This window comes from Strigops habroptila, chromosome 5, assembly GCF_004027225.2.
Source record: "Strigops habroptila isolate Jane chromosome 5, bStrHab1.2.pri, whole genome shotgun sequence".
Lineage (NCBI taxonomy): Eukaryota > Metazoa > Chordata > Aves > Psittaciformes > Psittacidae > Strigops > Strigops habroptila.
The window spans coordinates 17,254,792-17,268,875 of record NC_044281.2 but is presented as its reverse complement, the minus strand read 5'-3'; the positions used below and the strand labels follow the sequence as shown (position 1 = coordinate 17,268,875).

At 36.9% G+C, this 14,084-nt stretch overlaps 1 protein-coding gene across 1 annotated transcript in view; it reads right to left on the bottom strand.

Moving 5' to 3' along the window:
• The window catches only part of PDE11A (phosphodiesterase 11A), a 133,224-nt gene that overhangs the window by 54,933 nt on the left and 64,207 nt on the right, over nucleotides 1-14,084 (bottom strand). Inside the window, exons 6-10 of the mRNA XM_030486969.2 lie at nucleotides 11,852-11,987; nucleotides 9,342-9,417; nucleotides 7,832-7,899; nucleotides 7,369-7,461; nucleotides 3,884-3,934 (exon numbers count right to left, since the gene is read on the bottom strand). Of these exons, the coding sequence (XP_030342829.1) occupies nucleotides 3,884-3,934; nucleotides 7,369-7,461; nucleotides 7,832-7,899; nucleotides 9,342-9,417; nucleotides 11,852-11,987 (424 nt within the window). The remainder of the gene's footprint in view (nucleotides 1-3,883; nucleotides 3,935-7,368; nucleotides 7,462-7,831; nucleotides 7,900-9,341; nucleotides 9,418-11,851; nucleotides 11,988-14,084) is intronic.

The following is a 14,084-nucleotide window of genomic DNA, read 5'->3' as shown; positions in this document are numbered from 1 at the left end:
TGTAGATGCAAGTGAGAAGCATTGTGATAAATCAGGCTCAAGGCTTCAGAGACATTCTCAGATAAGAAAGAAATGTTTGCGCTCAAGATGATTTTTTTTTATTTTACTTGCAAATGCCCATGGAAAGTAAAGTTTAATTTTTCTCCCTATATCTAGAGCAATGGTATCAGAAATTCACTTATTGCAGTAATGCAGCACATACCAGAAAACCTAAAAAATATTATGCAGCTTATATGAATTTAGCAGTATTTCAGATTTAATTTTTTTTAAGCCATCATAATCTAAATTTTAAAAAATGTTGAAAAATATTTAGCAGCAAATAAATGTAAAATAATCTGGCAACAGAGAGTCTAAGTACAATATTTACTAGAGATAGTATGGTTTTCCTTCTCTTGTTTTAATCCTATAAATCATTCACAAAACCCACATCCTCTTTCTTAGAACCTGGAAGTACAGAGCATATCCCAAACATAGGAATAATGTCAGACACTCCACAATTAATTCTGATTCAATTGCCTGTTACTAAAACTCTATCAATTTAGCTTCTAAGGTTTTCCCCATATTAAGATCTACTCATTTTCATGGAAAAAAAGGAACCATTTTACACTCTGTGACAACTCAAGTTTCATTTAACCTACATTTTAAACTGGCATAAAAAGAGGACTGGATCTTAAATTTATGTTTTTCAGAGATGTTGCTCTACCAGAAAATGCAATACAAAAGACTGACTGCCGTGACTAAATAGAGGGAAGGTGGCAGAGGGAACATTGCTATGCAATTTTACAAAATGCCAAAGCCAAAGAGAGAAACATCCTGCTGAAATCAATGGCTAACCTCACAATACCCTCCCTGGGGCCAGATCATCAGCTACAGAGACAAAGTGATTTGCTCAGGCTCTGAATCCAGATCTCTGCAGATCCACTTGTGTCTAACCCAAGGACTAAGCCCTCTCTCTGACCACTAAAACAAACTTACTGGGTTAAGGGCATGAGTTTTCAATTCCCGCTTCCTCTGAGCATGGGCAGTGGACGAAGTGGGTGGCTTGGCCAGGTCAGCAGAGGAGCACCTGCCTACACTGTGTCTGAGCCTCACACCAGTCCTGCTGGCACTGGCCTCCCAAGAAACGTGTGCCCGCTGCCCAAAGTGCTAATTAATCCCAAAAGCTTTAATGCAAATAATGAAAGGGACTGGTGACATGAACTTTTACAATAATTCACATAATTGGATTATCTTCTAACTAAAAACCCCCATCCATTCACTAATAGAACAATTTCTAATTATACAAGCATTTTTAAACTTGGCTTTCAGATTTTTATCAGTGAACGCTGTATCCTAGTAACACCAGAAGTGGGATAGTATGTTGAAAAGTTATCAACTCAAACGTATTGTCAGTCCAAAGTCATTAACTACCATTAGGTCCTATGTCAGTCAAGAGCCAGTAGTGAACTGCTGGCATTACTCTCATTTAGATGTTTCTGTCATGTGAGTCTGTTACTATTCTGACTGAACCAGAACATTGGGTAAATTGTAGCAGACATTTCCTCTGGCATCTGCCAATAAATCATCAAAAGGAGAAGGGACAGGTTTAGCCCCAAACCCCCCCAGAGGGAGGAATTGTTTATTAGCCAGTCAAGTCTAGAACATGACCCTAATATAACAAAGGGGTTATACAAAATATAACAATATAACAAACAGAAAAGAGCAGCGGTTTCAGGGTAGGATGCCCCAGGAGACCTCAGCAGGGAGACTAGCTGCCAGAGCTCTGCAAGGCAGGGAGACAGAAGCAATTTCATCCCACAGATGGATGGCCCTCTCTGGGGATGAACTCTCTGTTGAAGACCCACAAGACTCACTGGTCCTCCCTGTGGTTTTGTTGGGGTTTATTTTGTTTACAACCAGTGGTGTAAAGCACGAACAAAGACTACCTGGCACTCATTTTGTCAGGACTGAAAGCGAGACAACTGGATAATAAGAAAGGGAAAGGTTTTCTTGAAAAATATCTCAGCTTAGTTTAAGCATAGATTGGTTATATTCCTCATTTTCCCAGCTATCTTCTTTATAAAACTGTATCTATCATGGTTACTAATGAATAAATGCTTTTCATTTCCCTTTACCTTATCATTAACCATGAAATATATAGTTACATGCCTTCAGGGAAAATGAATAACAAAAAAACATTCCTTACTTGGACACTGGCAAATCTATTGATGGAAACACTTGCGAAAACAAGAATAGCTCCTCATCACACCAGTGTCTAAGTCCAAAGAGTGACATAGCAGGCTCTTATTTCAACTACACAGACCATGATGGAGAATTCTCTTTCTATGGTTGAAAGTAACCAAGAAGTATGGTCCTCTGGTATGTAGAAAGACATTGGTTGAATCCTGACAGTCATAAAAGCTGCATTACAGGTGCTTATTCTAAGGTAAATGAAAAAAAATAAAAAAATAAAAAATACAACCAACAAACCAAACCAAAACAAACACCACCACAACACCAAAACCCCCCAGAAAACAACAAACCCAAAATAAACAAATAAAATGCCAACCTTAAAAAAAATAATTATATATGGTCCTTTATCCTTTCCTTTGCCCTCTCTCTCACAGTGTTCAGTGTTCTTTGCCAAACATAACATATAACTTATTAAGCACACAAAAATATTTTCTGCTGGCTACAGCATTGGAATGATCTTCAAAGATTTATGATTCCAACAATAATTCAGTTATCTAATCTTCATCTTACAAAGGGGTGGGTAACTGCACCAATAACTGCTGTGGAAGGAGACTATTACATCCTCATCACCAGGTATCAATACAGAGTTCTAAGGCACAGCCATCGTTTGGGCAATAATCTACCAATTAATAAGTGGCAATAGATGGCCTTCCTCAGCCCAGGTAACTCATCAGTATCAGCTCTACTAAGTCACCCAAGGCTTTCCCATTTGACCACAACCAGAGATCAGGTTGCAGCCAGCCAGCCAAATGTCAGAATAACCAAACAGCTATTTTTCAGCTGTACAGGTGCCAGGGAGCCACAGCAGGGAATGCCAGCAGTGCAGGGTCACAACAGCCCAGATCTCCTTCCCAGTCCCCGAGGCACTTTGCGTATAAGAAACAAACACTGCTGCCCACTGCAAAAGCCTCACAAACGATTATGGAGGAGCCCTCTACAACGCTGATGCCTCATAGCCAAGGCAAGTGACACCAAGTTTTCCTAGTAATTCCTCAAACAGAAAAGGACAAAGGCTGTCATAAAAGCAGTGCTGGAGTGCTGGCAGAGGTGAAAGAGCAAGGTCACTGTTCCCCCTACTCTCTACCCCTTGGAAAGGCAGGATTCAGTGAGAACACATCATTATTGGTCCCCAGCAATGCTACATTCTGCACACATCACTTTATAGTTCTGCCCAGGGTGCTTACAGAAGTCAGAAGGGGATTTTTCACCATCACATCCAGCCTTCTAAACCTACGCGCGATCTTGATAGTGAATGCTCTGCTTTTTTAGCAAACACAGGACAGCTTCCACACTATAAGCATGTAAAGTCTCGAGTTCCTCTCATGTTCTCTAGTCTCTTCCTCACCTCCCACTGTGGTATGGCTTCCCTACGGTGGTTCTTGCTGAGAAGGCCGAAAAACCCAGTGCAGTTCCAGCAGCTGGTGCTGGGAAAACGGTATTTTGCTGCTGTGTACCCACTACTGCAGGTCTTTATCCTTTGAAAGACTTTTTCCGCCTTCCCTGCCTAACAGCCTAACATGTTATACATCCTTTGTAAGTAACTGTTAATTATGATTTTCTGCCTTTGACGAAAACTTTTCTCTCAGATAATCTACATTCATTTTATTTTACTGTTATATTTTCAGAAATAATTAAAAACTTAAATCCTTACCTTAAATTTATCAACTTCTGCCTTCGAACATGTTGCATGGTAAGATAACACCTGCCCCAGAACAAAAGATAAAAACACATTTCTGTAAGCTTGATAAATAGAAATAATAGGGCTCCATACTGCAGTCTAATCAATGATGTTTCAAACAAATTTAATTAATATTTATGCATGGTAATTCAGTTCTGAATGTCAGCATATAATAACTAATTGCAGGTTATCAGGTATACATTTGGCATTTCTGTTGCAGAGAATTTTATAGGGAATCATGGACAGTAAACAATTTAATATGAGAAGCATTCCGACATTGTTCTCCTGTTCTACAATTAAAAGAATTTAATGTAAAAACAACAATAGATTTATATACTTTAAATAATGCTTGTTGCTATACTGTAAAGCTTTATGCCTTTGCTAGTGGCGCATCACTATATGCAAATTAGCACCTCTATGTCGTGCCTGACATTCTCTTCAGTACCATTCTGGAGATGAAAGCATCAGATAACACACACAAAGTACTGCACACCTCCACTTGTTACCTGTACGTACGCACACATTTACATAGAATACACAATATCCTTATGTGGCAATAACAACACTGAACAACACCCCAGAAGGTGCAAGAGCCATCCTATGTACTGGACCCACCAAGGTCTGACTGTGGGATGAGGCTCTTGTCCTCGAGGGAGGTCACAGGGCCAGAGCATTCCTAGCAAGGACAGGTCTTCCTCACCACACAGAAACACCCTATCTACTTATGTGCTAAAGCTTTGATATAGATTTCTCATTTTGAAATTGTTTTCATCTGTGAATGTCTCTGTTACTCATATAAATACCTAAATCCTATCTCAAATGCCCTTGGCTTGCAATACCTTGTGGCAATAAGTCCCAAGATGTATTTACTCATATCAACTTTAGAGGTGTCGTCTTTTACAGTAACAGGAAATCATTCCTGCACCACAAAAGAATAAATAACAAACACCAATTAATGTTTTGTCCCATGTTTTATTTTCTGTAACTATACATCATGTCCTTCCTCTAATAGTATCTATTTTTCTGTCCAACCATATTGCAGCTTCTCTCAGAAATCTGTAAGATTAGTCAAATTATGTTTTCTGCTGCGACAGATAACACTTAATACCAAAATTCTTGTCAAGCTTGTCCTTTACCTGCATTCATTATATCCCTCTGGATCTCTACAGTCTTCCTTAAAATTGATTATTCTAATCTTTTAAGCATTCACAAATTTTGTATCCTTAATATATAAAATACTATTCAGCCTGGTTTTGAGCCATATGGCATCCTACTTTTATCCTTTCCCCACCATTTATTTACATTTTGGTCTTCTCCTTATTAGTCAACCTTATGAAAATTCTATATGAAAAAGAGTATCTGTACATCCGCATAAGAATCTTATTACAGTATATACCAAATTGATTTATTTTACATCCAATATAAATGTCATTTCAAATGCCTCTCATTGCCATCCTACCTAAATACACAAATACTATTATTCTATTACTGAAAAATGGTTTCACAGTCCTTCAGCATATACCATTCTTTTGTTCAGTACTTTGCTCTATCTTCAATCATTTTACACAAACATTACCACGAGTTGTTGCTCATTTATAGAAATAATTACTCTTTGCTGAAGCACAGTGGCCATTTATCAAACCTATAATCTACATTCAAGCTATATGGCTATGAGTCTTTTCTTGATCAAAGAAAGAAGCTGTATTTTAAAACAAGAAAATAATATTTCATTGATTTTAGTAGTAAATAACAAACTTCCATGTTAACTTTTATCCCTATGTATCTGAGTGTGATATTTGGCATTGCTTGGTTTTTTTGCCAGGAGGAATATTCATTCTAAGGTATCATATTGCACAAATATCTGGGGCGTATGAAGGCTTCTAGTATTTCATTATTATGGTATGTAAAGAAAAAGGAATCTTGCAGAAGGCCTAAAAAGGAAAGTGTTTAAGATTTCCTACTAAATGGATACGTCTACAGGGACAATAAAAAAAAAAACCCCCCAAAAAAAAAAAAACCCAAAAAACCAACCAAGAATGTTTCCTAACACAAACAGTCCTGCTCACTTTAAAAAGCCTTAACATGCCTACATGCTTTACAGGGTAGATCCCCAATACATAGCTAAATATCTCCAACCCTAAAACAAAGAAAAAAAAATTTATAATTATACCATCTTCATAGCAGTCCAGTCTGGTTTGATTTTTGTTTTAAGAAATTCCTCAACCAGGCCAATGCTGGCTTTGTGGTTCTTATCATAAGGGTAGATATTGTATAATTCAAAGGAGTTACACAGTTAAAGGGTGCACATGTCAGGGTTAGCTAGATCATTTTCTTCTCTTATCACATGTGAAGTTTAAAACAATACTGAAGTTTTAGCAACATTACCCTTTCATCGGAGGAATCTTTTAAGATTAATCAGTCTTACCTAATGCTTTTTAAAAGATCTTGAATTTCATTCAAACCATTATTAATTATTGTTTAAGCAGGAATAATGTAAATTTGTAAAACTATCCTCAAAACTCCAAGCTTTGTTCTCACCAAGATAGTTTTTAATATGATTATGTTTAAAGCCTACAAAATATACCAGAGAAGAATAGTGCTTTATTGTTGAATCAACTTACAGAAGATTAAATAATAATACTTTTAAAAAAAACGTTCTGCATTTTAGTTTTTTCTATAGGAGCTGGTAGATTTCCATTCTTCATGAATGGGGGCGGGCAGCAGAAACAGGAAAAGAAACTCATACCAAAGGCAACGGGTAAAAAAGAGAGAAAGCTTTTCATCCATTTAGCTATTCTGTAAGTATTTTATGGAAAGATGTGATGTGTTGGAAAATGCCAGAACTTCACATTATGCATTAGCCTTGGCCCACAGTAGAGCTTTTACTGAGCTTCCAGCCATCCTGTTTGGACTTTATTCTAGTTCGACATATATCTGATAAGGGTTCAGTAGATCTTGCTTTTGATACTAAGAAACCCTATGATGATAATCACTATTTTCAGATTTGTCCTGTTCACAGAATGTTTTACTTACACTCTACAGCATTAGAAAAACAACACTAAGCTATCTAAAATATCAAATTCAAAGGAATTTTCAGATACTGATGGACAAAAAAAAAACAAACCCAAAAAAACCCATATAGTGCCTAGATGAATTCCTACACTTACACCTGTAAGAAACTAGATTCTCTATCATCACTATCCCTCCCTTCTAATGTAGAAAAACATAGGCATCAAATGAGATATCCAGGTTCAAACTACTCAAGCTGTGCATGAGTTCCACAGCTAAGCATACCCTGAGAACGTTTCCCTTCAGCATTACCTTAACAAGACAACACTCTGAGATGCAGAGAGGTATATGTATAAAATGATGCTAACTACAATAAATTCAGAAGCAGTAGGTTCCTTTACATGTGACACTTATGAGCAAGAAAAGGTTTCAATAAGATGTGTACATACGTCAAGAGCCACAGACTGTTTTGCCCAGGATTTCTTCACTTGGTCGTACATAATCGTGTTGTTGATGCCGAGGCCACAAAAAATAACAAAAGCCTAAAATAAGAAAGAGAAAAAAGAAAAGTCAATTATAACTCAATTATAATACAAACACAAAGATGAATGCTGGCTTAATCATGAAAAGGAATCGTGTGGAAATACTAGGAATAATCATGCTTAGGTTATCTTGAGAATGCAGTTAAGTCACTGGGTTCAACAAGATGAGAAAGATCAGATGCAAGAAACTTGTTTTAATTAGGATACAACCTTATTAAGTGAGGAGCTCTGAGAATTAATGTCAAACCACAAATGCAGACAACATATTCTTCCCCCCTCCCTAGAGTAGCCTGAAGCAGCATTACCTAGAAATACCAAATCCTGCTGAAAAAAAAAGTATGTTATTGCTACAAAATTGAATGCCTCTTACTTCAAACAGTCGCTGGTCGGCATCGTCAAAGGGTTTCCCATCAAGCCTGTTCAACACTTGAGCTACCCCTTTAGAAAGAGTTAATAAAAATTATAATCTTCATTCATTATTCACAATGCAGAATATTTTATTCATTGGTAACATTTAAAATACATCTTTCAAACTGAAAAGCAATACTGCAAATATTTATTCTCAAAATCAATAAACAGACATAAATATGCCACAGTCCAATTGTTTTGATACCAGGACTCAGTTTATTACTTTAAACTTTTATTCTTTACTCTCCAAGTATAATAATTCAAATCTAAAAGTTACTCTCAACACTTTTCACAAAAGGTTAAGGATCTCTTTGAGCACGTTGCTAACAGCAATCATGTAAGTTGTCCTAGCAATTTGGAGTTACTGATATAATTTGCTGAATCAATATCTTCATTCATGAAATCTGGTTGGTTTAGCACCACCTGTGTATTTAAGTCCTTTTTTTCTCATGACTGGTCAATAAATTTACCAAACTATTGACAAAAATTTCCTTAAACGACTTAAAGTGTTCAAAGCTCTTGTCTCTAGCTGAACTAAAATTGAGTTCCACATTTCTATTTCATTTTGTTGTAATGTGCCCTTAGAAAAATACTGTAAGATCTATCAGCCGTCAAGGGTTCAGTTTCTTTCTACTTTTTTAAGATAATAGACACTTCAGAGCAAACAATGAGCCATATTTTCAAAAGACTCAATTCCCTCATCATCCCTGCTGAATGAGCTCAAAGATCCTGATCCTGAATGGCACCGAGTGCCTTCAGCAATGCACTACTGATCTCAGTTCTCGCCAACAGCCACAGTACACAGGGATGTAAGTCTTGCCCTGCCAGTTTGAATTGCTATTGCTCTGGCTTGAATTCTACTGTGGAAAGCTAACTGAAGAATCTGGCACTGTTTTTTACAAATGATGATCCTTCTTGTGCCAAAAGCAGGTAATAACGCAGGGCGAATTGCAGGTGTATCACAGCTGGGAAACATCGTATCAAACAAGCAATAAAACTCTGTCACATCCTGATCCAGCACACACCACTGCCACAGGCAACTCTGAGCTGCCACAGACTCCCCAGTAGGACTTTCCTGACTGCCATTTATCTTTAAAGAGGGAAATGCCCACTTTGCCTGACTGCAGAAACAGTTGTCTGAGTTGGGTACAAAAAAGGGAGACCCCAGAGAAGCATCAAACCATATAAAACATTTTTCACTAATATTGTTAGAATTTCTGTTTTCATCTCATTGGAGTTCAGGTTTCAACACAATATATAACTGAACAATGACACAGGGAGAAAGTTTAATAAGTCCTTAGAGTATCCGAATCAGAACATCCCTTCTTGGATACTTAGCATGCATCCTAGGTACTGTAACTTCTTAACAATATTCAGCTGGGAAAAAAAGGTGAAAAAGGAACATAGAAGTAAAAGCACAGAACTAAATTTACATCAGCACAAAAAATGATGTGCTATGAGGAATGTCTTACCAATTATTTGGTGGTTGCTATTCCATATAGGAACGCACAGAACAGACCTTATGTGAAAGCCAGAAATCTGGTCAGCCTGAAACATAGAAACAAGAGCTCCCATTAGGGTACATATCATCTGCAGCCTTTTACATTCTAGTAGTAGAAATGTCCAGGAGTAAGTTTACATTTACAAATGTCCTTCCAATACGGATCAGCTTTCGCCAGAAAAGAATTCTGCTGAAACCTCACAGTAAGATTAGCCAAGAGACATAAGTATTATTCTAAAAATTGTCAAAGAAAATACAAACATTGCCATCTTTGCCACAGAAATCTTACACTATTTGAATTTGATTTGGAATTAAAGACAAACTGCAATTGAGGCAATGTCCTGTCAATTCCTGGATTGCTCACAGTGTTTTACTGAGACAACCTCTGTGGAATAACTGAGCCTTAGAAGTGCTCTTCCCAGTCATCAAACTGAAATTGGATTTAGCTGTAAAAGGCAGTTACAAGAAATACGCATTTTCAGAAGAAAAACAAGAGTAAGTAGTGAATTGTGCAGAAGTGCAAGCTAGGGAAGGATGGGATCAAACCCAAGATTTGAGATTTTCTGTGTAGGTTTAATGATCCTGTAGTTCTGAAAAGTATTTTCTGCCCATTTGTTGTTTTCTATCTAATACAGTATAAAACTTTGAAATTTATTTGAAGTGTCACAGATTCTCTCTTTTCTACAGTTAATAAGCTTTATTCTTTAGGGTCATTGCTGCAAAATCTGAAGAAAAGAATGTATTTTTTTCAGAAGAGCTTAGAGAGTGGGATGAACCCATTCACAGAAAAGTAAGAGATGTTCTCTTACTAAAATTGTCAATGCTACAGGCAATCTGTAATGGAATAAAAGTACTAGACCAGCAATAATTCATATACTGGAGACAGGATGGGATCACTATGATCTCCCAGCTAGCAAAAGGTGTAACTCAGATTTTAACTACAGTATTACTTATTTGTACATACTCAAAACTCATCACTGAAATCAACGCAGAGTGCCACCTAAAATCCATGGGTGTGAGATAAAAGTTGCCTCAGATTTAGATCTTCAAATATGAACTCAATGGAAATACTTTGGCATTAATTTATTGGTGAATGAGTTGAAAACTGAACATCAACATTTGAAAACGACAGTGTTCTGAGAGAAAAAAGAGTTTTTAATAGAAGCAGAGAACAAGAGAACAGAGTATCTGTTGATAACTAGAGATATGTTTGATTCTAAGTCATAAGGGTTAATGTCTTCCTCTTACTACACTTGACTGTAGAAATAATTGTCACAACTGAATTTGAGAATTAAATTTTCATAGGAACCCACCAAAAGAAAATAATTACTGCCCTTTGTATTAAGTGTTTTCTTGTTACTCTTTGTAAATTGGGCAGTGCCTCTAACTCAGACAGGACTGTGAAGCAAATACAAGATAGTTGAATTAATTAGGACATGATATATTAAAAATACAACTGCAAATATATCAGGAACAGATATGTTTTACTTTAGCATATCTCTTTGGCAAGAAATAGACCCCAGGCATTAATTGTATTTTTTCAAATTCTGAGCAAATTAGTATCAACAGTTTTCTTGTACACTTTTACAGCAGGCCTCTATTATTTTTATTGTTTTGACAAATTCTGCTGGTTTGAGAGATAATCCCTTTAATGACACGTGGAATGAAACTGGACCTAAGCAAACTCTCAACATGAAACACTTCCAAGCATACTTATTGAGTAATATGGTTTAGCAAACTTGCTGACCAAGGTTGTCCACTGATTAATGTGCTGCCCAACTGCTGGCCAAGTCCCCCATAGCAATACTATTTCACTGGATAGAATTCAGTGAAGATTTTGTCCTTCCATATGTCTCTGACTTTCATTTAGGTGTTAAGTATACGTATATGTTTTTAACTGTATCTACACCTTCCTAACTGAGTCTGGAATGAAAACTTTAGGATACAAACCCAACTTTTATTAGGAGTGGTATGCATCTTGGAGAAATAACTAATCCAGAGTGTATATTTTATTTGTGCAAATTAAAAGTTTAGTTGGCAAAGTTAAATCACAAACATTTGTCTCTCTGGATACTGGTTCTGTTTACACCCTGTATGTGTACAGTCCCAGTCATCCCAACAACTAACAATGATGGTGCAGCTAACACAGAACAACAACAGTTGAATTTTCAGTAGTAAAAATCAGTTTGCATAAATATCAAAGCATTTGTTAGAGGAAGGTATCACTTATAAATAGGAAAAAAAGTGAGTCATAGACAGACTAAGTAACTGCATAAAGTCATACACTAATTCAGTGGCCTGTGTTTACTGTATAAAGCCATGTCAACACCAGCAGACCAGAACGACATGCTGGATAGAAAAAAAAAAATTCAAAATAAATATTCATATTTTACAGCCACTTGGCTATAATGATAAAATGATGTTATATTAGTTGCAGTGCCAAAAATATGATGTATTTTTAAATTTCTAAAAATCTCTTACTTCAGCATCAAAGCGAGGATCCTGATAGGCATCACTGATGTTCACGGGGAGACCTGTGGAAGCTACGAGTTCAGCAATGCTATTATTTATTAGCCAGTCGGAATAAGATGATGATTTCTCCACGCTGTCCTTGAAACTATCAAAAGGCATGGCAAGGGAAGACAAGAATATAGTCAATGTTGCTTGAAAGTCCAGCATGTCTTACAGACGTATTCATAGGAAGAACAGAACCATTCGCAGTTATTAATGGTTACTAAACATTATCTGTGGAGCAATAATTTGGTGTTTGTTGAAATGGTATATTAAAAATTCTCTACACAATCCTTTATGTTAAAAATATCATTGATCTCACAAATAAAGTAAATACAATCTTTAATAATGAAATGTATTTACATATGAATGAAAGAGTGGGATTACATTCCAAGCTTCTGTGGGATACAGGCCTGCTCACCAAAAGCAACCAGTTCTAAACAATATTTTTTGTAGCACTACATGAAAGTATATAATCTTAGGATTTTATTTTTTCAAATTGCCTAATAATTTGTGATACTTTTAATTCATACTTCCAATAGCTTTCCTGTCAAGGGAAATGCCATTTTTTTTTGAATTTGGGTCTGAAATGCCAAACCTGAATGGCTGAAGAAGGGATCACCAAATAAGTCTTAAAATCAATAACAGAAGTGTGCTGCAGCAGGTGGATCCAAGTAGACATACAATACATGATGTTTTCCTCCCCCCCCCCCCCCCCCAGCTGAGCTTCTGACACATCTACCAAGGGGCTAGACAGATGTCAGTAAATGAGCATAAGTGTCTAGAATTATGGGGTCAACTCACCACACTCCACTGCTACTTCTGCAGAAAACCACACAGGCATTTAAGTCCTCGCCTTAAACCCCATCTAATCATCAGGAAAGTTCTTGCTGACTGATTGCAGACAGGTTTTTGACATTGTCTAGGTAACATTTTCAATGTTACTTAGAAAAAAAGTGATTCTGAGCAGCCATGGAGAAGACTAGAATAGCTTGAAGCTTCAAAATAATGCCCATGAATGAAAGAAGGATGCACAGTAAAATGTTTGAAAGACTCAATCAAAGTGAAAGGATTGATTTTTACTGGCTGCATTGATTTTCTGGAGACTAATTCAACTAAGTTGCTCATTTGAAAGAAAACTCAATATTCTTAAAAGACTATAAATAAAGATAATAATAATGATTTACACAAATAAATCTAAGTGTTATCAACTTTCATTTGGGCTAAACATTTTGAGCGACTGCAATAAATCTTATAGGTATACTTTGACAGGAGCCTTTACATAAATATAGTGGGTATTGAGCTAAGTAAAAAATTCAGTTTTATAATTTATCTCCGTAGATTGATTATTGAGAAATAAAAAAAATCTTGACAGATAAGAATCTAATTTCGAATGTGTATCTCCCAGTTCATACTTTAAAAATCTGGCTGATATTATCATTATAATATAAGACAATTTAAATTGGAACTGCATTATGGGCATCAAGCATTTTAAGCAGCAAATAAATTCAAATAAAAGAAAGAAGACATCATTCAGGAAGAAGTTTTAAAAGTATGTTCTACTACGTTGTCTCCATTCCTAGCAAGTGCTTTACAACTACACTCTGGAAGAGAGGCACTCAGCTTTCACTAGGAGGAAAAATCAATGATTAATTCTGATGCAAATCACAGCCAGCTGGTGCTCTCTTCATCCTCAGCAGCTCAGAACACACTGAAGCTACTCTAAAAATCACAAGCAACAGTTTTTTCCAAACTGTGGAAAGCCGTGAGTCCTGCTGGGCTGATTCAGGCAGCTGCATGCCTCCATCTCCCACACCCTAGCAGGAGCAACACATGCCATGCAGGAGAGTAAATCCTGCTGCTCAAGAGCACTGAGCAGTGCTGCAGGCTCCCTTATGCAGCTGCTTGCCTTGCTACCTCCCCCAAAGCCTCCCTGACACAGATGGCAGAAAGTACAGTAGGGAAGTGGTACAGCCAAGTGGTACACCAAAAGTGGTACAACCAAATACAGAGGTACCTTCAATCCTCTCTAAGCAGTGACATGAACCGTTCCAGCTCCTAGGACCAGAAGAGCAGAAAGGTGCCTTACAAATCATAACAATACTACAGGGAATGGGGCAATACCTGAGCACACATCATGCCAGGGTCAGTGGTCAGTTGTGGCGAAACAGCAGTAGCAGGGATTTCAGCACTTTCTCTGTCC